This window comes from Trachinotus anak, unplaced genomic scaffold, assembly GCF_046630095.1.
Source record: "Trachinotus anak isolate AG129_WGS33_773 ecotype Australia unplaced genomic scaffold, CSIRO_AGI_Tana_v1 ptg000019l, whole genome shotgun sequence".
NCBI lineage: Eukaryota > Metazoa > Chordata > Actinopteri > Carangiformes > Carangidae > Trachinotus > Trachinotus anak.
The window spans coordinates 21,981,944-22,006,544 of NW_027273870.1; the positions used below are offsets into that span (position 1 = coordinate 21,981,944).

Here is a 24,601-nt window from a genome sequence, read left to right on the forward strand (position 1 = left end):
CTATTCGTGAAAATGCAAAAAATATTCCGCTGCTTTTTATTCACATCTAGACCTAAATGGACCAGGTCTAGATCAAAAACCACTACACCTACACAGCTCTTTAAAGCATTGTTTTGTTTTTTTGCTGGTTTTTGTTGTTTATTTTTTATTATTATTGTTGATTATTGTTGTTGTTCCAATAATAATACTTACTCAGCAATCCCACCAATTACCTGTATTACTAGATGAATGTGTTAGTTGAAACTTGCTGTTTGAAGAATTATTTTATGAACCTGACACGTTTAACGATCTTGAATTTAGGACACACTGAAAAACAGGAACGGTGTTGTTTTCCCCGCGACAAAGCCGGACACCATTTGATGACGGACCAGGCGGCTTCTGGTGCAGTTGTCAACAGAGCGGCACCACGCGTGTTTCTGAACAGATAAAATGGTAATACTCGTTTGTGCCGTCTGAAACTATTACACATTAAAGCACATATCATGTTTGTGAGCTCAGCTGTTTAATGTGACTGATGTGGATTTAAATCTGTTTTTCAGCCAAAGGTTCAGAAAGGAAAAGTGTCGGAGAAGGTTGTTCACCCGTTCAGCAGGAAAGCTGCTTATCTCGCCCGAGAGGAAATCCGGCAGAAAAGGAAAGAGAGGTGAGTGGTGAATAAATAAAAAAAATAAAAAAAGATTCAACAGATAACAACAGATAACAAGTATTTTTAGCACAGCGTGTCGGTGCCTCTCTGCAGTGATCTCATGATGCGATTACTGCAACTGTCCTGTGATAGGTTTTGGGGACTTGTTGTGACATATATAACAGACGTTTCAAATGTATTGTGACATATTTGATTTTCTTTACTCCTACTAATGAAGCAACAGGAAATACAATGTTTTTGCACCTCATACTGCTGTGAAGGGGAGTTAGACATGGTAGTTAAAGTCTTAAAAAAAAAAGAAATTCACATCTAGACCACATCAGACCAGGTTCAGATCAAAACCCACTTTACTTAGACTTATCAAATCTGGACTAGTTTATCCCCGAGAAGCTAAAGACTCTTCAAAACTCTTTCCCTTCCGGCTTTCATAATAAAATACATTTTTCGCAAATTTGAAAGTGGGTGTCAGACAGTGTTAATGCTTTAACTCTATAACACCCTTTCACAAAATGTTAGTACACTGTCACAGAAAAAATGAATTTGTAATTTAAATTTGGGTTTAACATACAGGATTATAGACTAGAATAATTCTCATTCCAACGTCTTCTCTGATACTGCAGGCAGAAAAATGACAAAGCCACGCGTCTGAGCAGCATCGGTAAGCTGGTTTCTCATTTCCACTTTATTTCTTTTGAGCACCTGCTTTATATCTTACATAGTAGCTAGTTGAAAGAAGGGGACCCTGCCTCAGGTCAGGCATGAGGTCAGACAGTCACATACCTTTGGGTGCAATGATATCATGAGACACATCCATATGTTTTCTTTGAAGGAGTTTGGTTTGATTTACATCAACACTCAGCCATCTCCTATTTTAAATTTAGCGCTTTAGCATCAATATTTTCATTTTATTTTAATTATTTTGCAAATGTATCTTATCCTCTGTTCTCTCTTTCTCTCTCTTCCAATCTTTTTATGGTTCCCCTCCTTTTTTTTTATTGGGAAAGTGTGCAGTGAGGGCCTTTTGCAGCACTCCATCACATTTTTTTGTTGTTTCTGTTTTTACCTATTTGTATCTTTTGCATATGTATGAATAAATACAATCTGAAAATTCTTTTCAGATGTTTCACCTCTTCTGTGGCAATTTTCAGTCATCTGAAGCCACTCTTCCAGATATTCTTGGTGCATTACCAAATGCACTTAATAAACACCTAGAACCAGAACAACTTTTAATAATATTGAGAGTTATGTGTTGTTGTTGTGATGATATAAAATATTGAAAGAGAACATCTTCTCCTTACTCACAGGTGAGAAGCTGCTGTGGTTTCAGGGACAGTTGGATCCAGCAAAGACGACGTACACCAGAAAAGATGCCTGTGACATTATTGAGAGGTTGTAAGAATTTTGTAATTGCAACAAATGGAATCGATGCATTTTAATTAGAATATTGTTAAATTTGTTAATGTAAAAAGTTGCAATTAAAATTGGGCGCATTTTAAATTGTGTGTATTTTAGAGCAGTCAGTCATCGTGTGGGTTTAGTTTCCGTGTTTTTGCTTTGATCAAGACTTTTTGTCACCATCATATGATAGAAGCAAATCGTTCCCATGTTTTTGTTTCATAATCTTTTGTAATTTTTTTGTTAAATACAGTAATTGGTGCTTTTATCTAGTTGGGGGAAGGTACCTTGTAATAAAATTAGGAGTAAAAATACAAAAGGCAGATGAGTATATGTACAAACGTAAGAACGTTTTAATGTTTAACGAGCTTGTGTCTGTGTTTTCTCTCTCTCTCTCTCTCTCTCTCTCTCTCTCTCTCTCTCTCTCTCTCTCTCTCTCTCTCTCTCTCTCTCTCTCTCTCTCTCTCTCTCTGTGTGTGTGTGTTAAGGTACCTGCAAAGGTTTGATTCTGAACTTGAGCAGATCGAGTTGATGAATGGGATCAAAGGTCGTCAGGGTCGTCTCCATGGTGCACGGGAGGATGTCATCAAACAGACCATCGAGCGAGAGCGAGCGCAGTATGAGGGCGTTGGATTTGGTCAGTCCTCACTCTATAAATATATGCACACACATATGCACATACACACACACAGTCATTGTTTGAGATTTTGCAACAATGCTGTGTGTTGTCTCCTCCACAGAAATCCCAGACATCATCAACGCAAAGCATCTCAAAACATTCAGGTGAGTGAATTGGACTAACATCATCTGGCATTAATGTTTTGTTGTAAATGTCCAGTTTATTTAAAATGGTCTTTTACTGTTATCATGTTCCTTGGAAAACAATCAATGCATCATTTTAGCATGTCTGCAGCCTGAGAATGAGACCACATTTCCTTTTCATACAAGTAATTCATTCAGTTTAACATAGTGTTAAGACTGTCACTGTTTTCTCATCCAAACCAATCACTACCAAGTGTTTTAACTGTACTGAAACATTATTGATAATACTCTGTTAAGAGTGAGTTGTATAGACTAGATAACATACTTCACCTTGTGTAAAGAAAATGTGTTTTGAACCATTGGATCAGCAGATGAGTTTTTGACTATGATTTATTTATGATTTATTCCTCTCTGATAACCTTTGATATCATGTGTTGATTCTCTGTTTTGGCAGGGAGTGGACCGGCGATCTGAAGAAACTTCCAAATATTAAACTGCGAAAGGTGTCTAACAAAGGTCTGGACACGAAGAATGAAGGACAGGAGAATGATGAGGCAGCAGAAGACGATAATGAGGATGATGACGATGCTTTGGATGATGAGCAGGTGGATGAGATGGTTCTGATGTCAGACTGAAACTGAGGCTCTTCGTATTTGACCATGTCTTAGTATTGAAGCTTCAGTCGTCCATTCAGGACAAGTGAACATCAGACGGCCTTCAGCAAAGACTTTTTGTGCCTGTGTGAAGATGCTGCTGCTCCATTACTATCCAGAAGATGGCACCACAATCTTGAAAAGTGGAAACTAACTTTTTATCGGTCTACTCTCTTGTCCTTCTGTTTCTCAAAAACTTAACACCAGCCTGTGAGGGGTTCTACATTCATTTATTACACAAACAAATATACATTGTATGTAACCTGAATAATTTATCCAATCAGAGATAGAAAAAAGGTGTTGACAAAGATGTTGAGTGCTCTGATGTTGTGGTGGATAGAAGACACAGAGAACATTGTCTTTTCCGTGACTTGACAGTGACACTGATAAAAAAAAAAAAAAAAACCCAAAACAAATTAAACCTGTACAAAACCATGAACTAATGGCAACCATGAAAGCTGTAGTTACATAAATGTGTAAGTAACGGGCCTCGCAGAGCAGGACCACATAAAGCTGCAGACTGTCAGAAGAAAACATCATAAACATTTGGGCTACTTGAGATTTGCTATTTAAAGAAATATTCAGAACTTTCCTATGACAGTAAATTAATTTTCATAACATATTTTTTTTTAGATATCAGATTGAGCTAAAGATACTGTTTAAATAATTGTTTCTCATCATAATATCTGACTCTTTGGTGTCTGAAGACCTGATTGTCCAAAGGGAGAGTTAAGGCCTCAGTATGCTTCAAACAAAGACCTTGTTGGATTCTCTAACCACATCTAAAATCTTCTCTCCAACCCCCTTTCTTCACAAAGCATTAGGCCAGATGTGTGGAGGTGTGTGCAGGCTTCTCTTGAGCTTTTTTTTTTTTCTTTCTTCCCACAGATAAATCTATCATGTCTTGTGTACAGCTGGGCGCGGCGCCACAAATGACTGTGGAGAAACTGTCCCAAAGTGTGCACCGTTCATTTCAGCAACTGTCACACATTATATCACACATAATATTTAAACTTGAAGCCTAAATTATTAATTCTGTGCCCATGTGACGTGAACATCAATCAGTTAGTGTGCCTACAGACGTGTGAACAGATGTGTATACAGACGCCCCGTGCAGTAAAAAGAGACTGTAGTGTGCGTCTGCTGTCTATATCTGCCCCTTTATACAAAGATTGGCCAGGTTTGAAGTTCTCGCTTCACTTTTTGAACGTGTAAATGAGTGTAACTCAATGAAAGACGTCTGTAGGAGTGCAGGCTCTCTTCAGACATGGTCATACATATATATGACATGCTGTCCAAAGTTTGTTTGAAGCATAGGGAGACCTTTGGTTAATAGCATCCACAGAGTGTTTACACCTTTAACCCAAGTCAGTGCAGTTTTTCAAAGTGCATACAGGAACGAAATGGTGTCATATACCACATAACAACAGTCTTTACACCGCTTCCTTGCTGATGGCTTTATTTTCCTTTACATCTCCTCACCACCTCTTCATTCTATTTTCCGGCCTGTTCCATTTTTCCTTACTTTGCACGTTCACTGAACTGCAGCCCTTCAGCCTTTCAGTTTTCTGTGATCACTGAGGGACAGGATTGGTTCTTTCACTTTAAATCTGTCCGCTGTGTCGCACAAGATCAGAAATCACAGGAGCTGGGAACAACAACACACTGAAACACTGTTACAAGTCTAAATCACACCTTGATCACACCAGCTTGTGTTTTAAGAGCAGGGTGTAATTCAGGACTTTTCTGAGCAAGAGGAGAATCAGTCAGACAGGGTTTTGTACCGGTGCCACCGCAGCCTCCACTGACATGTCTGAGTCCATCTGTGCCTCTGGAGCCAGGACAGGGGCTGGGCTGACTGGCACCTCCACAGTTTCATGCCTGCCGTTGGTGAGGACGTTGGGCCGGGCCTGAGAGTTGTGCAGGTCTTTCTCGGGGCAGTTCTGCACAGTGATGATGCGGTTAAAAGCCTTGAGGCGGCGCCACAGCTGCAGGTACACTTTACACTGAATGTACATGAAGATGAGGCCGCCTGTGAAGCCTATGGCCACCACGATCAGTTTGGTCCAGAAGGGCCACTCCAGCACACCTGAGGACGTGCACATACAAACACACAGCGCTGCTGTAAGTCAACCTGCAGGATGTGTGATGGGTCATGATGGGTGGTGTGTGCAGAGCTGTGCTTACCCTGTGGCGAATAGTACTTCAGAAGAGAAACTCTCCATAAATCCTCTGCAATCAAGAGTGAGTGTAATTTCTCTTTATTTCTATAATCTCAGTGGAAAAATGTTCTATACTATTTTTTTATGATATTAAAGAACTATATATTAATATTTATTAATTAATATTATTATTATTTTTTAAATACTGTATCTACACTAAGTTGCCAGTTTATTAAGTACACCTAGTTAAAATTCACCCAGTCTAAAGCAAGAGACCTGCAATAAATTCTTACAGTTTTTATTGAAACTGTATTAGAGAGATGTTGATTCAACTTTATGATAACTGCTGAACTGTATTGTGTTATACTCACAGGTGTTTTTTTTTATCATTTTGTCCACCTCATTTATATTAGTGAAGGTGGGCTAAAACAAAAACACATCTTGTAGTATAGTTCAACAGCACGGCAACATAAGGTTGAATCAACACCTCTTTACAATAGTTTCAACAAAAACTGAAAATCATAACTTTCACGACGACAGGACTTATTGCAGAGCTGTCATGTATTAAAACTAATAAACTGGCCACTAAGTGTATGATTTCTGCCTCTAACATTGGGTCCCTACAACATGAAAGTGATAAGACAGATATACTAGCATCACAGCACAGCACAACACACCACACCATCACTAAACACAGCAATGAACATACAAAAGCACTGAGGGGTGTATGTACAGCATCTGCACTATGTTCACCTTAACAACGTCGTAAATTGCGACAAACTCAAATAAAATTTGAGATATAATGTGCATCACACTGTAGCCAGCACATCCCTGATTTTATTCATTAACAACCATCATGTGACCTGTGTCTGACTTGAACTTTAATATTTGAAACTTAACCCAAGTATTTTCATGACATTCGTATTTGCATACAGTCTTGTTTTCTCGGTTTCATTTCCCAGCACCATGCAGTGCAATACTGGAATTTCCACAAATTCACCAGTATTTTCAAAACATATTGTCCCCAGCTGCATCACCATGTGACAAAAATAATGCCTATATATGCCTGAAAAGTAGGAAATTGATCATAAGAAATTATTCAGAAATCATATATAAGCTTTATGCAAGTTGTAGTTAATGAGCCAAAACATCCCCAGTTTAGCTAAATACCCTCAATTTTAATTACAGTTTTTGTATGGGGTGCAGGTCCAAAATATCATAAACAATTTATCTACAAATCAATTGAATGTGTCTTTTTAAAGTCAATGATATAACAGTTATTTATTTCAAATTTAAATTAGCTTTTTTTAAATGTAAGATAAGATGTTGTGATTTAAGTAAATGCATCTACATGTTAAACTACTGGTAGGTAAAATTACAAATTTGACTTGGATATATGTGCACTTCATCAAGAATATGTCAGCTGTCTATTTAATTTGCAGAGCGACAGTTAGTGCTGACTACCACTGTCTGTTTATTAAAGATCAATACTGTACAATACACTCACATACTTAGATTTAAAACATGAAAACAGTGGTTGACTACACAGGAAATGTATCTTCAAAATCACATCACCAGAGTCAGACAGGTGTAGACTCACCAGGTGAAAGGGTGAGTTTTTATAGAGGAGTTTTTGACTTCTCTGGGGTGCTGCAGAGTACAGAGCTTAAAGCAAAGAAAATTTCTCTGCCTAAAATGTGTTGAGGGAGTGGCTGTTATTGGCCAGCAAGCCCAGTCCCAGAACACGCATACGGCACGCTCTCATGACAGACAAACAGAGAGGGCTGAAAACTTGGTGGACTTTTTTCAGGGTCCACCGGACCATTGGGATTTGTCCCAGTAATCCTGATTGGCGGATCTGATGTGTTCATTACCACAACTAATAACAAAACAATTTGTACAATAACAAATTGTGCAAAACAAACAAAATGATATACTGCACTGGTATAAGATACTAAAAACATAGACTAGCGAGTTGTAGGTTACAAGCCAGATAGTTGCGGTCTCTGGTGCATATCACAACCTGTGAGACAAAAACACAATATCTAATTCTTTCTAAATGTGCATCCTCACATTAACTTGAAAGGTCCAAATGATGGGAAATGCATTATCTACTGACCCTTTCCTCTGGTGGAAACTGTAGTCTTCCAAAACCATAAAGAATATTTAATACTGTCTTTCAAACTTTTCAATGCTCACTACTCTGTTGGTCTCTAAACAGTGTATGCAGCTTAACAGCCCTACTGTTGTCAAATCATTGCCAAACTTGTCCAAAAGATGGCAACGATGATATGAAAACAAAATGAATAGCCTGTTCATCACAGTGCTTTTTCAAAGTGGAGTGGTCATGTGCATTATTGAGCTGGCATTTCAACAAAGGTGTCAACAAAGGTTTTTATAAATAAAGTATGTCTACTTTATGAATACAAAATATAGGGTTCCTTATGGCTGTATGTTGTACATACATATACAGCCATATTCTTGCTGTGCAACAGTTAAAAATATGCAAGACATAGACACATAATTATCAATTTTCTAATCTAAAACTTTAGCACTTAAAGCCCTGAGGGTTATGATGTAATAGCCCTGTATTGTTTTGGTCAGGGGTTTCACCAGCATGTGCAGATGTAATGAGTTATAAATGTCTACAGAGAGCAGTATACTGACATTTGGAAATTTTACTTTATAGTTTGTCTTCCAACTGTGATACATGTACATTTTATATTTTTATATCATGTAACCATTGTACAGCCCACCCACTATTACACTTATATAATTTAAATATTTATACTGCATATATTTATTTTATAAATTATTATTTTTATCTTTAGTACTCATTATTCTATTACTTATTCTTTATTGCATACTTTATTGTATTATTGCAAAGGTAAAAATTATTTAAAGTTTCAGATTTCACTCTGGATGTCTCTGGTATGTGAGAATGGGAGTGGGGAAAGTACTGACCGTTCTTCCCAAGTCTGATCTCTTCAGCGGTTCTTTTGACCAGAATGAAGACTGACCACAACATACACACTAATGCTATCAGGTGAAACAACACTGAACAGAAGATCTTTCTCCTCTCACTCTTCGACATGTGTAGTCTCTCCCACTGGAAGACAGAGGGATGGAGACGGAGAGGGGATGAGAGGAAAGATAATATTAGATGTCAAGAGGGACAGAAGGTTGAAGGGAGAGAAAGAAATGAGAGGTTGATGAGCATGTACGTACTTTCCGTAAAGGTTTGAGCTTCGTCTCCATGATGAAGTCAAATTTACAGAGTTCACAGCAGCGAGTATCTGAGGATTTGATCCACTGGTTGAGACAAGCCTGGTGGACGAAACTCAGGCTCCCTGTGCAGCGACAAGGCATTATCAATGGGTACTCGTCATCCCCCTCACAGTGGCAGATCCTACACACAGACACACACACACACACACACAGAAAGTATACACACACATTAGTTTCAGTACACAGTGATGTGCAGCTACTGTACTATTATTATGGCTTGTCTCTGTTGTTTTACCTTCTGTCTCTGTAATTGTTTTTGGTAATAAAGTTAAACTTGAACTTGATGCTGATAGATGGCTTTCACCCCAGTACATTGGAGGTGGATTCAATTTTGCCTGAACTAACAGACTTAAAGAAATTCAACACAAACATCTCTTTGTTGAATTTCTGTTCTAGTTACACTGGAAATTCTGACAAACACTAACCTGCAGACCTCAAGCTCAGAGTCATCAGAGCAGGGCCGTAGCGTGCCTCCATTCACACCGCAGTGTTTCTGTGGTGTAGGCACTGACATGTCTCCACCCCCTGACCCCTTTTCTTGGTATCTCTTGGTAATGAGCTCTTCAGCATCCTCTGCCAGTGAGGAGCTGCCTGCTGGGCTGTGTGACTTGTAGCTCTTCTCCTTATCTCTGCTTTGTGAGCATTCCCTCCGTGAAACATGTCCGTCTCTCTTCATTGAGCCCCGGCTGCCGTGCCGCTTCTTAAGGCCTCCGGTGTCCTCCACCAGAGGCTGGTTCTCCCTCCCTTCATCAGAACCCACCGACTGCAGCTCCATATCTGCTTTGTCTTCACCTTTACCCCTGTTCGCCCCTTCCCTCTCACGACTGCTCCCACTGCGGCGGCGTGCTCTTCGGGCTTTCTCTTTGCTCCAGCTGCGGGCTTCACGGCACACCTCATCTTCAGAGGATGAATCAGACTGTGGGGCACCTGAGCAGCGGAGGCGAGGTGGGAGGTCCCTACGGTTCTTGGAAGACCGCTCCCTCTTTTCCCCCCTCTCGCTGCGGTCAGAGCTCAGGCTGCGGTCGCTGCGGTCTGTCTTCTCCTGTTTGCCATTGGTTTCCACGCAATCCAAGGCGGTGCAGCTGCTCCTCTTGCGGCGGTGACGACGCTTCACCTGCTTCTTCTGGGCTTGAGCTGATGAGCCCAGAGTTGTGCTGGTGACTGTCATTGCAGAGGTATATGTGTGCTTTTTGTGTTTGTGTGATTCAGAAGTATCCTCCTCTAAACGGGTCAGCTGGCCAGAGCTGCACACACACACACACACACACACACACACACACACGCACACAAATGAAGATGTGTAAAAATAACGTGAAACAAGATGGAAAAGACATGGACATGAGGACATTGACAAAACAAATGGCCTGAAATCTGAATATATGCACTTGAAGGGTCCATTCACCAAAATTACAAAAAAAGTTACTTACTATCTAGCCATGTAGATTGTTTTATTTTATTTATCCAGGTTTTTGAAATATTTGTATCTGTAATTTCTGCTTTCACCCCAGTACAGTGGAGGTGAAAAAAATTCAACACAAATATCTCTTTGAATCTCGTTGAATTTCTGTTCTGGTTACACTGGAAATTCCAGACCTAATTGTCAACACTTTTCATATGGACTACTTCTTTAAAAGAAAGTAGTTCCAGTTTTAGATGTTTACAGTGAGACCTCTAAATTATCCTGAGTAACATCTAGAAATATGAGTGAACTTTGAAATATCATCAAACCTGGGCAATAAGGCTAAACATATTTGCACTGTTAGATAAATATATATGTAATTCTGTTGGATCACCATTTAAATAGCCAGTAGCCAGTGTCCTCCAGAGCTGAATGATTTTAAGATAATATCAAACCTGGTTCCAGACTTATAGATCAAATTCACATATCATTTTTAAGTGATTCAAATAGGTCTGTTGGACAGCTGTTTCCTGTTTGGGAAAATAACAGAGCCAATTAGAGTTTTATAGGTGGTAAAAGGAGTCAGAAAAAAAACTGAAACTGTGGATAAAGTGGCACAGCTGTTTGGATTGCTGTAGGCTGACTTACAGAAATAACTAACCCTAAATCAGCATATTTCCTCAGCGTGAAAAGCATTAAGGAAATGACTGAAAGTGACTGGTATCATGGCTTCTGTATTAACTAAAGATGTTATCAGTAGGATGTATGTGTCACATACTACTGACTGGCTGGGGCAAAACAGCTGACAAGAACAAAATGTCAGACGAAATAATGAAGAGAAAACAAAATGGGAGTTTAGTCTGATTAACAGGCTAAAGAACCAGAATAGGAAATGATGAATTTTGAATGAGATAAACAAATAAGGTTCAAGTGACAAATGGAGGTTCAAGCACTCACATACATCTCATGTTCACTTTGCTAACAGATACAGTGTCCTTTCAATCTTGAAATCGAAGGACTGAGCCTGTCAGCTTGACGACCACATCAACAATGAAGATAATTAGCTGAAGGATCTCATTTCTGCCATCAGTCATCTTCCTCTCATTGATTACGCCATGAGAGCACCATTGGATTTCAGCCTCCACTTTAATTTTGTTATGCCCTCTGGGTGCGGCAGACCATGATAATTCATTCTCCCACTCAGTGGAGAAACTGCTTTAAACTGCGCATGTTAACATCACAGAGTGCATCTGGTGCCTGGCTTTAAGAGAGATGTTTGTGTTTGCAAGCAGTCATTAAACAGAGAAGGAATCATAGTTTTCTTTTGGCCTTTCACTTCCTGCACATATAACTAAAATTTTGGATAAACTTAGTGACAGCGGTCTTACCTGCATATGTCCTGAGAAGATGGGGTGATTGATGTCCTTGAAGCTGTAGTTAGTCCTGCTGTAGAGTTGCTGGCCTGCAAAAGCCAACATACTCAAATTATCTCTAGTCTGTACATGTCTAACAACCTTAAAGAAACACTAGCATTTATTTTTATTTGTATTGCTGCTCACTTCACAAATGAAAGTAAAATGTTTTTCTCATTACCTGATTGCTCACTTTGTCCTGATTTACCTTTAACTTAGGTTGATTTTTCTGAGGTTTAGCTGAAAAAAGCCGCCTACTGCAGCTAAAAGCTGGACTGACACTGGGGAGACTAAAGCCCATCTGACCTGCTGAGCTACAGGTGATGATTAATATGTAGGTTTGTTACTTTGACTTACCCTTACTACACAAAGTGATTTGATTCATAGTTATTCTGAAAAAGAGTTTAAGTATAATTTTGAGTCTCATAAGTAATACAATGTATGCTTAAAGCAACCTTACATTGATTGGTTTGTAACACTGGTTTGTGCACACATTCTTGCACATCAGATTCTGCTTGGATAAAAAAAAAAATGCTACCATACACTATGAACTGTGACCTTGATTTTGGCCCTTGAAGCTGTCTGATATTCAGTGGTTACCTTGGAGATGTTGCTGGATCGACTCCCTGAGCGCCCAGGGGCCTTCCTCCCCTGCAGGGAGAAAGAGAGATAGAAAATCATTAGAGAAGTCAAAGAATATCATCTCACCATAGCATTTTAGCGTGATCTGATTTTTTTTAAATTGATTAATAGTTTAGTTTACAAAATCAGATAAAAAAGTTTTAAATAACCATCAAAAGTTCTGGAAGCCAAAGGTGATGTCTTTCAATGTCCTTTTCTATGATACTCATTTTGCACGATGTTTAATTTAAAATAATATAAGACAAAGAAAAGCAGTGAAGCTTCACACTTGCCAAGTTGTGATATTAATTAATCAATTATCAACATTCTTGGCAATTACTTTAATGTCGATCAATGAATCATAAATTGACTGCATGTTTCAGCTCCTATTGGCTGTCAGTTACATTGCAGGAACTATAAACAGGGAATTTTTAACTTTGCAAACCAGATTTTCAATTATATTTCAATTCTCTTACTTTCAAAAATAAGGAAAATAAGAGAAATCTTGGTACATTTCATAAGTTTTGTGTTGTTAAAGTAGCTACATATATAATCGGACAAGCTGCTTCTTAAACTCAGCAATAAAAACAAAAAAATTATATTAAACTAAGCAGCTTTTAACATCACCACTGTGTTCTACAGTATTCAGTGTTGGCTGGTCCTGGGTCGACCAGTTAAAATCCAGTGTTAGGAGTCATGTGTGGCCACGTGTTATTTCATTCTGACCTGAGCTAAAGCCAGCCAATCCTATTACCTGGTTGTCCTGTTAAATGCACAAGACGCTGCTTTGCAATGTGTCTCTATTTAAAGTCAACTTAAAGCACTTTTTCTGGAACTTCCTAGAGTTCTGACTGTGTGAACTCAACCAGTAGACCTTGAATTCAACCCTCAGGCATCTGCAGCCTTGTTCACCGTCTGCTGCAACTTAAACAAGTTTCGGGTTACCAATAGATGATGGTGTGTAGGAGTTACCAAGTTTACCAAGGAACACGGTTAAACCATAATGAAAACATCTCTTATTTTCTCATGTTGAATCATGTTTCTACGTTATTTTCCAGACACCAAAACACTCTTAAACCAGGACAGCTTACAAGTGGCCAATATAAAAATATCAATTTTTATCATAATAAAGAACAGTTCTAAAACATGCAAACTGAAATTGTTCATGACTAAATAACTCAACAGAAATGTCTGTTTTGGGGTAATTCGGCAAAGTCAGTATCTGACAAAGTACTTCATCACACTGATCATCATTATGTGTAACTTTTCCCACAATGGCCCAATACACTGGGAGATATTAAAGAGATGGTACTATGGTACAAACAACACAGAAAAATCACTGAAAGTAGAGAAATTTATATTATTTGACATGACACACATTATCATATCATCCAAACCTAGTTCAGCTGTGTGGCTGTGTACACGAGTATATTACTTCTTGTTTTAAAACGTGAAATAAATGTACAGAAACTGAGCATATTTATGGCAACTGCAGGGGTTTGGTCCATATAGAGTACAAGAAATAGATGGAACATTTCTCGTCAATGTATTTGGCCATAAAACATCAGAAAACCCTTAGCAAACACACACACACATACACACACACTTAACATGCCACAGAGACATGCTAACCATCCAATTGTATTGTAGTCACTGAGTGGTGGAAAATGAACAGATGCATAAAGTCAAAGTATATGTGAAAAGTATATATGTATGTTTTCATAGTATATGGCAAGGATTTATAGGAAATTTCCAATGAAAAGACTAAAAACAAAAATGATTTTGTCTGTCTCCCAATGCTTTCTGACTTCTCTCTCTCTGTGGTACTCAGCATCAAGCTCATTTGATCTCACTAAAGTACAAATATGTACTTTCATTTTTTAAAAAGGCTACATAATTTCCCCAAACATCTAGACATTGTAGTTTTTAAGCAAACATTGCTATAATAATAGTAGGACCTACTTTCAGCTGTGAATTTTTGTGTATTTATAGCAGCAGGAAGGTCTACGTGGCTCTGACTCAAAATAAAAGACAGTGCCCACGTTCTCCATAGTGAAGGAACATGTCACACAGTGCAACCTTGTATGGCTCACTGGCATGATTTTAATAATTTATGCAGAAAAAAACTTATATCACATTCTGGCTACACAGACAGTAAGTGTTAGTTATGATCAGTTAATTATTAGTTCTGGTCTTTATATGGGATTTGTTGACTCTAATATTTGTTAAAATACTTTCCAGCTCTGATGGCAATGTTAAAAATCAAAATGAACTCAACACGCTTGCTTACATGTAGTTAATGTGTTAAATGTCTGCAAATCATTATCGTTATTCAAATGTCAGTATTTGGTGTACTGTATGATACCTCTAGGTATAACAATATGAAGGTGGAGTTAACGTTGATGTCTGGAATCTCTCATGTGGGTGGCTTCTTCATTTTCTTTTGTACTTGACATTTAAAAAGCAAAACAGAGCTTGCACATATCAGCCCACATACAGACAGTTGTGGGTACATACTGTGCATATCGGAGAAATAAATAAGAGGGACACCGACAAGTGAAGACTGCATCATCTAAGCTGATCAAGGGATTTGCCGATAGCCAGCTTTAAATCAGTAGTCCTGCGTGCAGTCAAAGCAAACACTCTGCAACCTCCTCTGGGTGTTAGAGGGACACATGTACCTGTGACCTCAGATGCATGTGTGTGAGGTTTTGGTAGTCTTATCTCACTGGAAAAATCAGTATTTGATTACAATATATTATATAAAAATACATTTCATTAATATATTTATAACAGCAGATAGGTCGCTCATCAAAAGTGACACAGTAGTGTTTCATTTCACTACCCAAACTTTCAAAATATGATTAGAAAATCATGGGTAAATCTATGCCTTTAAATGATACATATGTGTGCTCTCCAGGTGTACAGGAATGCTTAGATTTTTCATTACTCTAAATTTGCATTTCTGAGAAAATGTAGATGTTAGTACCTCTGTTTCCCATTCAGAGATTTAAAATTTTCAGTCATGTCAGGCTTTCATTGACTGTTGTCCATAAAGCTGTGTTCATACATGTCCATGGAGAAGCATGTAGACAGTGGCTTGCAACGTTCACATGTGAACTGTTTAGAAAGTGTCCTGGGAATTGAAATCATTTATCATATTTTTAAATTTACCCAACAGGTTCGTTACTGAATTCTGTCATATTCAAATCAGATGTAGGTTCAGAAACTTGAACACAGTTTGCCAAAAACTATTGCTCATCATTAAGAGATTAATAAGATCTTGGTAGCTTCTTTCATAAAAAAAAAAAAAAAAAACCCAAAAAACTGACATAACTGTTAAGTGTGAGCACACCTTGTGACAGTTACATGTATGTAAATAGAACAGCATGCAGTAGACTTTCTATAGCAACTTCTCTGTATTCAATAAAGAGACTGGTCTAACAGGTGTTTCACATGTCTTAGCACAAAGGTAGAAAGAAAGTAAAACAGTTACCCAGCACAATTTGTTAGAGGAGGCTTTGATGCAATCTGCACCAGATGTAAAAAGGGAGAAGCACTTTTCTGAGGCAAGCAAGGAAGCCAAAAGGGACAGGCACAAATCACACTTGTTCAGAAGTCACAGCACAACAGAACCAACAAGTTAAATGAAGATATAAGTCATTTAGAGGCTGTCCAGTTTCTTCTGTATAGAAAATAACAATACATTCTGCTAATTACTGTTCAGATAAATTAACCTGTATTTTGCAATATACTTCTAACCATGTGGGCATGTAAATATTGTTTTGGATAACGGTTGTGTTACAAACAGTAGTTGTAGTCCTGTGACAAAGTCATAGCTTGTGTTTGTATCGGCCTTTTCCCAGAGAAAGTATTTGGCACATTGTGTGAAAGAGTAAAATATTTTGAGCTAGCTGTGGTCTGGATTAAGAACAGACACGCTTTAAACCATAGCTGACAAAACAACATTACATTAATTTCAAATATCTCCCACTGTTTTAGATGAGACAGACAAGAAGAGAACATGAAATCTCTGTTTTGTAGCCAAGAGCTAAACAGAATTAGTAGGACGGGGTTTATACACAGCGGACTAACACAATGTACCACAGATACAAGCACTATAATTGGCTCTGAATAACTTTAGTGAAAAATTCAACATGCTCTCCAATATGTATACTAGTCTGTAGCATCTGCACAGTAGCTCTCTATCTCTATCTTTATTGGACTATATTGGTTCCTCAATTGTATGACTCACACACAGAGCATCCTCAGTGGTACAGTTCTCAGTCCCCTTATGGATTTTCATTTATCTAAATCTGTATTTTCAGTCCTCATGACAAGCAAGCAAACTGTAATTTAAGATCCAAAGTATCCCAAATTAACAGCCTGATAGGGCTAAGATGCAACAAATCACTTCCAGCTAGAAGACTTGCAAGAAGATTTACACACAAACTTAACATCTGATCACAGGAAAACAAACAGTTCAGTTCTACTAGGCTCATGTATACACCTTAACTTACAGTCCTGTAGTATTAAAATGCTGTATCAGAGCTAACATCTGACTGTCACTTACCTGAGCCTCTGTTCCTCTGCCAACACTCTGACTCTGATGCACAGAACAGACTTTGGTGAGTCTGTGTGTGGACATGTACATGTTTCTGCAGAGGGGATTAAGTGATGTGGCGTGGACCGAGGGCTATATTTTAGTTCTGTACTCTGGCTTGGGATCAAAAACACCTACAGCCACATTTAGACAACCACCCATGTAGCTGCAGTTGCACAGTTTATAACTATTCACGTCATGTTTTACAGAATCTGCTTTAAGGAACCTTAAAATCTTAAATATTTCTTTATGAGATGAAATATTTGTGATTAAATAAGCTGCAGTCAAATTTTTACTCAAAAATTCTGTTCTGACTATTATTCAATCTGGATTGGTCCGGGAAATGTGTGATCTCACCTTTTTCCAAAAGAGACCTGCCCACCTCAAACCAGTGAGAACAGCACATAGCAAGCATCACTTACTCTGTCATGTTAAGATGCTGATATGAAAATATGGAAATCTACACTTGCAGTAGAGTTGTGAACAGTGGATATTTACCTTAAATCATAACTTAAACAGCTTATTCAGTAGAACCTCTACAGCCTTGAGATGTGGCTGAAGGTGTTTTTTTAAATCATGTAAATGCTACACTTTTTCATTTTGAAATGCAGTCTTTTTTTTTTTTTTTTTTTTTTTTTTTTTACTTTTTACACAGTATGAAAATCAAAGTCCAGGCAATGTAATCACATAACTTTAAGAAAAAATAATGTAGAATTGTTTGGGCATCTCCTAAAAATAAGATTATTTGATAGTTGGCAGTATAGGTAGAGGCAGGAAACAAGGGAAGCCCCTATGTCTCTCCCTATAGCATTGAGAGAGGGGTATGACATGCAACAAGTGTCCCTCAGCCAGGAATTGAACTGTGGACATGTAGGTTATTTGGCATGCACCTTAACTAGCCTTGCTAATTGATGTTTGTATTTTATGGCTATGAATGGAAACCAATGGATGTTGCTTTTAAAATAACAATAACAGATCTTAAATATAGATAAAGATTTGGATTAGAGAAAAAAAACAAAAACAAAGTCCTGCATCATTCACTAAGATCATTTATACGTACTATTATTATGACAGTACCATTAGCAGGCATGTGTGTGTTATCTATCTAAATACATCTTTTTTTGTCTACATAGGTGAAAATCAGTAGAAAGGACTGTGTAAATGGTCATGCTACACAAGAAGTTAGCCTGTTATATGTGTAGTCTGTGGTAATCCTCGTGGCCCAATGATCTATTAATGTAAAGTGTGCAGCCACTGTATTTCAGTCACGCTTGGGTCCAGTGTTGTGTGTTATAATCCCACTGCCTTACATTTTCTGTTTGTTTTCACTGTCATTTGTCACATAAAGACAAAAATGTCAAAGATGACGATAAGGTAAAAAAAAAAAAAATGCACTGGATGGAGGTTTCAGGTATTAAGGGGAGTGAGAGGAGAGATGACGTGTAACAAAGGCCCCCAGCTAGAGTCAGAACTCAGACTGGGGAAGTTGCATTGATGTGGTTGTGGTGTCAAAAAAAAACCCCAAAAAAACATTAACACATTAAAATGGAATAGTCCTGTTCCGTCTCAAGAAGCAGATATAAAGTTCACTATAAATGAGTGTAGCGACAACAAATGAAGAACGTCATAATTTTGTTGTTTTTGAGAGAACTGAGAGAACAAATATACACAAACTAATTTGCATGACTTTGAAAATGACATAGTTATAGAAGCCAGCTCACAATGACCTCAGTTCTTTTATCACTATCACTATATCAAACGCTTCCTGTGTCAGAGAAAAACACTTCATTGCTTAAGGAATGTGGCGTAACATCAGGTGAGGCAATGTGACATTCTATAGTGTTCTAGGATGTTCTAGGATGTGATATTTTCTTATGTGATTTTTTTTAGGATGTGACGTGATGCCAGGCTCTGCATAAGATTCAGCTGAAAGCTCCAAACCCCAAGTGAGCAAACAGTGATAAAAGGCTGCTGAGTACATCCATACTGTGTGAATGATTGAGGGCGAGAGTTGGAAGGACTATCAGCTGATACTGTAAGTACGCACAGACACACCACACACGAGCACGCACGCACGCACTGCAAGGACCAATCAATCAATCAATCAATCAATCAATCAATTTTCTACCCTCTGACCACGTATATAACTTATCTTGATATCTTAGATCTCTGTTATTTGACTAACTTTACATTAGTTTTAAACCTTAACCACACACAAAAAAATAAAAATAAAACAAAAAAACTTACAAAGAATTTATTGCACCTCTGAGGCTTGAGAACAGAGTTAAGAGGTCAGGAACTCACCTCATTTTTGTCTTTGGAGCGAGGAGCGTTCTTGCCGTTGCTGGCTGTCTCCCTGGCCGGCACCACAGTTATCTGTTGTACTGGCATGCTGCTGTTTCCAGGCAACACTCCGGCGTTACTCCCACAGCATTCCCAACACGCCGCACCTTCCCGTCCTCCGATCCTTGTCCCTGTGTGTGATTCTCTGTCCCATCAACGGGCTGTTTTCAGGGAAAGGAGACAGTACTCCTGGGTTGCTCTCCTTTATCAGCCCAATCCGGATCATCAAGAGCAGCAGAGATGGAACAGGATCAGGTCACCGTGGCAACAGAAAGACAGCTCTGGAGATGGTGGGGTGTGAGGTCGTCATGACGACTGGGAAACTACTCAACAGTGTGCACCACCTCCTCCCCCTCCTCCTCCTCCTCTTCTTCTTCCCTCCTGCTGAGAGAGACGGAGCGAGGAAGAGTTGAGATGGAGCTGAGCAGTAAACAAGGAGGCAGGGAAAGCGTGTGTTGTAGTGTTGTGTGTGTGTGTGTGTGTGTGTGTGTGTGTGTGTGTGTGTGCCTTCTAAGGGCGGAGCCAGGATTTTGTCGTGCTTACTGGGTAACAAGCATACGGTCCACGAGGATTAGGGCTTAGACTAACCTCAATCTCCTCCTCTGACCAGTGGTGCTGCTAATAAGCTTACACAACTAGTGCACATGGACAGAGCACTCACACACTCACAAACACACACACACACACACACACACACACACACACACACACACACAGTGCGCGATGGTTCAGGGACTCCCTGGTGAGAAACAATGTGTTGATAGATATTAACCCACCTCAATTCTCCTGTCGTGTTGAATGAAAGGGAAATCACTCGGCTGACTGGCCATGAAGTGAAAAACCTACAGAAGTCATATACAACTATAAGAGCATCTTCACAGAATGTGTGTGTAGGTGTGTGTGTTGTTGTCAAAGGTGTAATCCTATCTCAAACTGTCTCAGGTCATGAGGATTATGATTGATATAACTGGAAAATGGGTGACTTAAAGGGATCACTAAAGAGCAGCGACTGACTGAGGTAAGAAGGCAGATGCAGATGAAGAGGCAAACAACTCAAGTGGTAAATTAAATAAAACGTCTCCAAAGACTGTCTACTCTAACAGTACCGTTCAAAATGGTTCATGGGGACACAAACTGCTTCCAAGTTGCATATCAAAGATAATTTGGAAAATTACAAAAATGTATTTATGCCCAATGCAATTGAAATTTGTATATTTTTTTCTTTCAATTTTATTATTAATATGAGAATATTTTTGGATGGGACTCCACGCTCTGCATGTTTGCGATTCGTTTGTTGGCTTTATAAATACATTTTAACCAAGGCTTGGCGATTTCATTATTGTTTGCTATTTTGGAACAGCAATAGCACAGAATGTATTGATCTTATTGAGTTAATAGCAGAGAGGTGACAGGAAATGGTCAGACCTTGTAGTCCTCTTCTTAGGATCATGTGGATGTGGACAGACCTGATTGATGGGCTCTCTTAATTGCCCCTTTTTGGACAGAACAAATTACACCTTTATTGTACTTCTTACTACACAGCTGTGTCACCTTATGTAATTCCCACCATAGCTCTGCCCATGGCAACTGAATCAACTGAAAACACCTGTGAGGGTTTGGAGGGCCATTCAAGTTAGTGTTGGTTAGTTAATATGAACTCAAATTAAAAGTGAAGTAAACGTAAATTACAATTTAGTCTTTTATCAGGTTAGCCACAAAATGCTTCCAAAACCTGAGATAATTTTGGATTTAGAAAAAACTAATGTTATTAATTTGTTTATGTAAGCTTTTATGTTTTCCTACAGATGAGATTGTAAAGTTAAGGAATTTCCACCACAGTGGACTATTAAGTCACAGTATATTTTATGGTATCGTATATACAAACTTTCTCTTTTTTGCATCAAGGTTTAAAGCTTTGCTTGACTGGTTTGTTGGACAGCAGCTATACTGTTGAAAGCCATTAACATTTATTATTTCTGCCTCAAAGAAGATTCGGTTAGAGCACTTATAGACAGATCTTATCTGTTTGTAGGCCTCAGGATTTCAATCTTGTCTTTTTACACTGAAAAGCCAAAATAAAATTTGAAACTTGCACTTTAATGTGTTTAAATTTCTATTTAAGGTAAGTGTTCCTCCACCTGAACCTTGTTTGAAACTGACCTTCTGCCTCCACTCTACCTGGTTGTGCATCACTTCCTCAGGCTACTTCAACATTTCAACACTTTAACGTTCAACACCATGGTAGCAGCAGCAGCAGCAGTAGCAGCCACCCTGTTCTCAGCAAGAACAGAGAAGTGGTCAATTAGGCGCCCCAGATAAACAGTACATGGCCACCCACATCCTTTTCACACACTTGCACACAACCACAGGTACACATTGCTGCCATAGCATTCATAATTATTTTGGAAATGAAGAAGTCAGAAGATGCTTGCTTTGTGGTATCTTATCTAAAATAATGTGTAGTATGCAAAGCTTCAGTTCTTTTAAAAAATGCATTCAGAGAGGATATGTGTGTTTGTGTTTGTGTAGGAACTGAATAATAGTTTCAGAAGGCGAATGGATTTGTTCCATTGCAACAAGAAAGCAACCACATCACAAAGTTTATCGCAAAAAAACACAGAAAACCACTTCAGCTTTATTTTTAAGACTCTCGGTTTCATATCCACATGTGAATGTTAGAACAATGTGTAAGTGGAATGTGCAAGTAAGCTCTTCACAGTTCTTGCAACAGTTCTTGTTATCACTGGGAGAGAGACTTAGAGAGAGAGAGTGCAAGAGAGAGACAGGGGGTGTGTGTGTTGTGTCATGAAGCATGTATGTATGTTTGTGTGATAGTCAACATCTCAGTGCTCCTGTAACATACCCAGGGTAAGTGTTAAATCCTAATTTTCATTTGGTGTGTGATGAGAGGGGATTTTACAGATGAAACATTTACTGTTGACATACATCATATGTAGATGGCGTCTCCATTCACTGAACTAGAGGTGCTGACGATCATGTTCTCTCTCCTGGTTTTCACCCTCCTCATACTTACTGGGATTATCAATGAGGAATGTGCACACTCGAACGGTATGACTGCAAACACACACACACACATAACAAAATGCCTGACATTGTCCTTTCAGTCACTTTACAGACCCTTATTCTTTATCAAGAACAATATTACAATCATATGTGGTGTTTAACTTTTACATAATGTACTTAAATTTTTATAGTATGAATCGATTTCACTGATCACTGTCACTGTCAACAGAAATACCTACTGTACAAACTGTTTCCATTTTTATTAGATACACCTGTTAAAAATAATACAATCTAATACAACAGTGTTGCAATAGAAGGTTATGATGTTCCTTTTTTGTTGAAAATGTTTTTAAGACATTTTGATTTAACTTTGTGGTCATTACGGAGGCTGTGGTTTCTAAGTCTACCTTTGTTTTTATAAATGAGATGGAGAAAATTTCAGAGGCACCTCACCGTACAACGTATTGTAATTCTACAGCCAGCAGAGCAGTTGTATTAAACTACATTTTTAAAGGTGTACATATTAACCTGATGATTAAGTGTGTAGTAAATGCTGAAAATATTTTTGTGTTAACACATCCTATGATGTCTATTAATATAATTACAGTTCAACAAACTATGGCCTCAAAAATTACAGTGAAATTAATTCAAAACTTATCTGAGGCAGTGGCAACATTTGCTACATTTCTTCTGAAATGTAGCAAGATCTTAAATACATTTTCACATTTTTATTCTTCCTAAACGTCATCTTAAAACTCATTTTCAAAAAACATGACAGTGCTTTTTTACCTTTCCTCGTAACTTAATGATAGTCTTTCAGTACTTTTTTCTGTAACATTATATTTATTACATTTTCTTGCCCTATGGTCTATGTGCATGTCTCCTTCATTATTTAATTCCTTTCTCTCTAGCATTATTTCTTTTATTTCTTAATGGTAACCGTTTTTTTGTCACTGCGCTTTAATTGCAAATCCTCTGGAAAACAGTTGGTGCTTTTGGTTTACAAAGTGCAACATAAAATTATATACAAGGTGTTTCTGATATTTCATCCACCCTGTTTAGACCAATACCCACACGATAAATATTTGAAATACATTTCGGTGTAATGGTATACAATTCAACTGCACCACAAACCGGCTTCTCCTCAAAAATGATAGTGATACGTGCCTGCGATAGACACTTCATCAGTTCCAATAAGACAATAATCAACACCTCGTGGGAGTATGCCTCCACCAGTCAAGTTGCAGGAAATATGGTCACAATCTCCCCTTCCTGAGTCACAGCACTGAATAATTGCCTATAAAGTGTTTTTGCCAAACATTATAATGTCACAGTGAAGTTGACCTTTGACCATTTGGATGTAAAATCATTTCATTGTATTAGACATTTGTGTTCAGTTGTGTCATAATAAGCATATTCATTTTTAAGTTATTGTGTTCCAAAATTGTGTTCTGTGAGGTCACAGTGACCTTTGACCTCCAGGTTCTGTTCAGTTCATCCTGAGTCCAAGTGAGTGTCTGTGCCAGATGTAATGAAATTCCCTCTGGATGTTCCTGATGAATTGCATTCACAAGAATGAGGTCATCATTTGACCTTTGACCCTTGAGTCCAAGTGAACATTTGTACAAATAAAGTGAGAAAAGAATTAAAGTGAGAAAATTGTAAACAAAAAGGAAAGGTATGCTTACCAGTGTGGTCTGACCGATATCAGAACACCAAACTAACTAACAAACTAGAGCCCATCTCGCAATGGGATCAAACCATCTGCTATGCCCCTCAACATGTTAATTATCGAACCGATGAGTACTCAGTTGTCATTACGACTTGTTACATGAGTATTCAGTACTCATGCTTCCGACACCAACCATCCTCAAACTTGGCCTTTATTTTGATCTCAACTACATACCTGTGTTAGTTTCAAGAATGTACCTGGCACAGTTGTGACATTATTGCAGAAACAAAATCCGTCCACATACATACAAACACCTGCCAAAGTACTCAAAATGCCTCTGTGGTAGTTCCCACTCCCGGATCACAATCAACCATGATGACACACACAGACACAGCCAGACTCACAAAGTGAAAACAATAGCAGCCAGCCTGTCATGGCTTGTGATTAAATTTGATCTTTGACACTATGGACTCAGGGATTCATAGTGTCAAAGATCTATACATTGAGGGTACATTTCCCACCTTCGCAGAACTACAAAAGAAATTTGCCAGACTTTTGCCAGATATTTACAAATTAGAGATTACATACGAAAATATCTAATAGGATTTGAAACTGGAAGAC

The 24,601-nt window shown here is 38.3% G+C and overlaps 2 protein-coding genes across 6 annotated transcripts in view; one reads left to right on the forward strand and one right to left on the reverse strand.

Moving 5' to 3' along the window:
• The first annotated feature begins 325 nt into the window (after positions 1-325).
• On the forward strand, positions 326-3,895 carry tma16 (translation machinery associated 16 homolog). Its single transcript, XM_071503993.1, has 7 exons — positions 326-432; positions 540-643; positions 1,267-1,304; positions 1,951-2,035; positions 2,530-2,678; positions 2,782-2,824; positions 3,258-3,895. The coding sequence occupies exons 1-7, from the start codon at positions 430-432 to the stop codon at positions 3,436-3,438; spliced, it is 603 nt and encodes a 200-aa protein (XP_071360094.1). The 5' UTR covers positions 326-429; the 3' UTR covers positions 3,439-3,895.
• marchf1 (membrane-associated ring finger (C3HC4) 1) overlaps positions 3,668-24,601 on the reverse strand; it is a 33,705-nt gene continuing 12,771 nt past the window's right edge. The window contains exons 1-9 of one of the 5 annotated variants that reach the window (XM_071503990.1): positions 20,710-20,772; positions 19,246-19,662; positions 12,318-12,368; positions 11,694-11,767; positions 9,332-10,150; positions 8,847-9,027; positions 8,583-8,727; positions 5,644-5,688; positions 3,668-5,545 (exon numbers count right to left, since the gene is read on the reverse strand). In XM_071503990.1, coding sequence (XP_071360091.1) covers positions 5,223-5,545; positions 5,644-5,688; positions 8,583-8,727; positions 8,847-9,027; positions 9,332-10,150; positions 11,694-11,767; positions 12,318-12,368; positions 19,246-19,332 — 1,725 coding nt within the window. In that variant the 5' untranslated portion in view covers positions 19,333-19,662; positions 20,710-20,772 and the 3' untranslated portion in view covers positions 3,668-5,222. Of the gene's footprint in view, positions 5,546-5,643; positions 5,689-8,582; positions 8,728-8,846; positions 9,028-9,331; positions 10,151-11,693; positions 11,768-12,317; positions 12,369-19,245; positions 19,663-20,060; positions 20,131-20,709; positions 20,773-24,601 lie in introns of those variants that run through there. The other 4 variants (XM_071503989.1, XM_071503988.1, XM_071503991.1 and 1 more) reach the window with 4 other exon arrangements.

What these genes read in the sequence shown, in the direction of transcription:
- tma16 (XM_071503993.1), top strand. An exon ending in GCCTGTGACATTATTGAGAG is followed by an intron (nt 2,036 to 2,529) that starts GTTGTAAGAATT and finishes GTGTGTGTTAAG; the next exon opens with GTACCTGCAAAGGTTTGATT. An exon ending in GTATGAGGGCGTTGGATTTG is followed by an intron (nt 2,679 to 2,781) that starts GTCAGTCCTCAC and finishes TCTCCTCCACAG; the next exon opens with AAATCCCAGACATCATCAAC.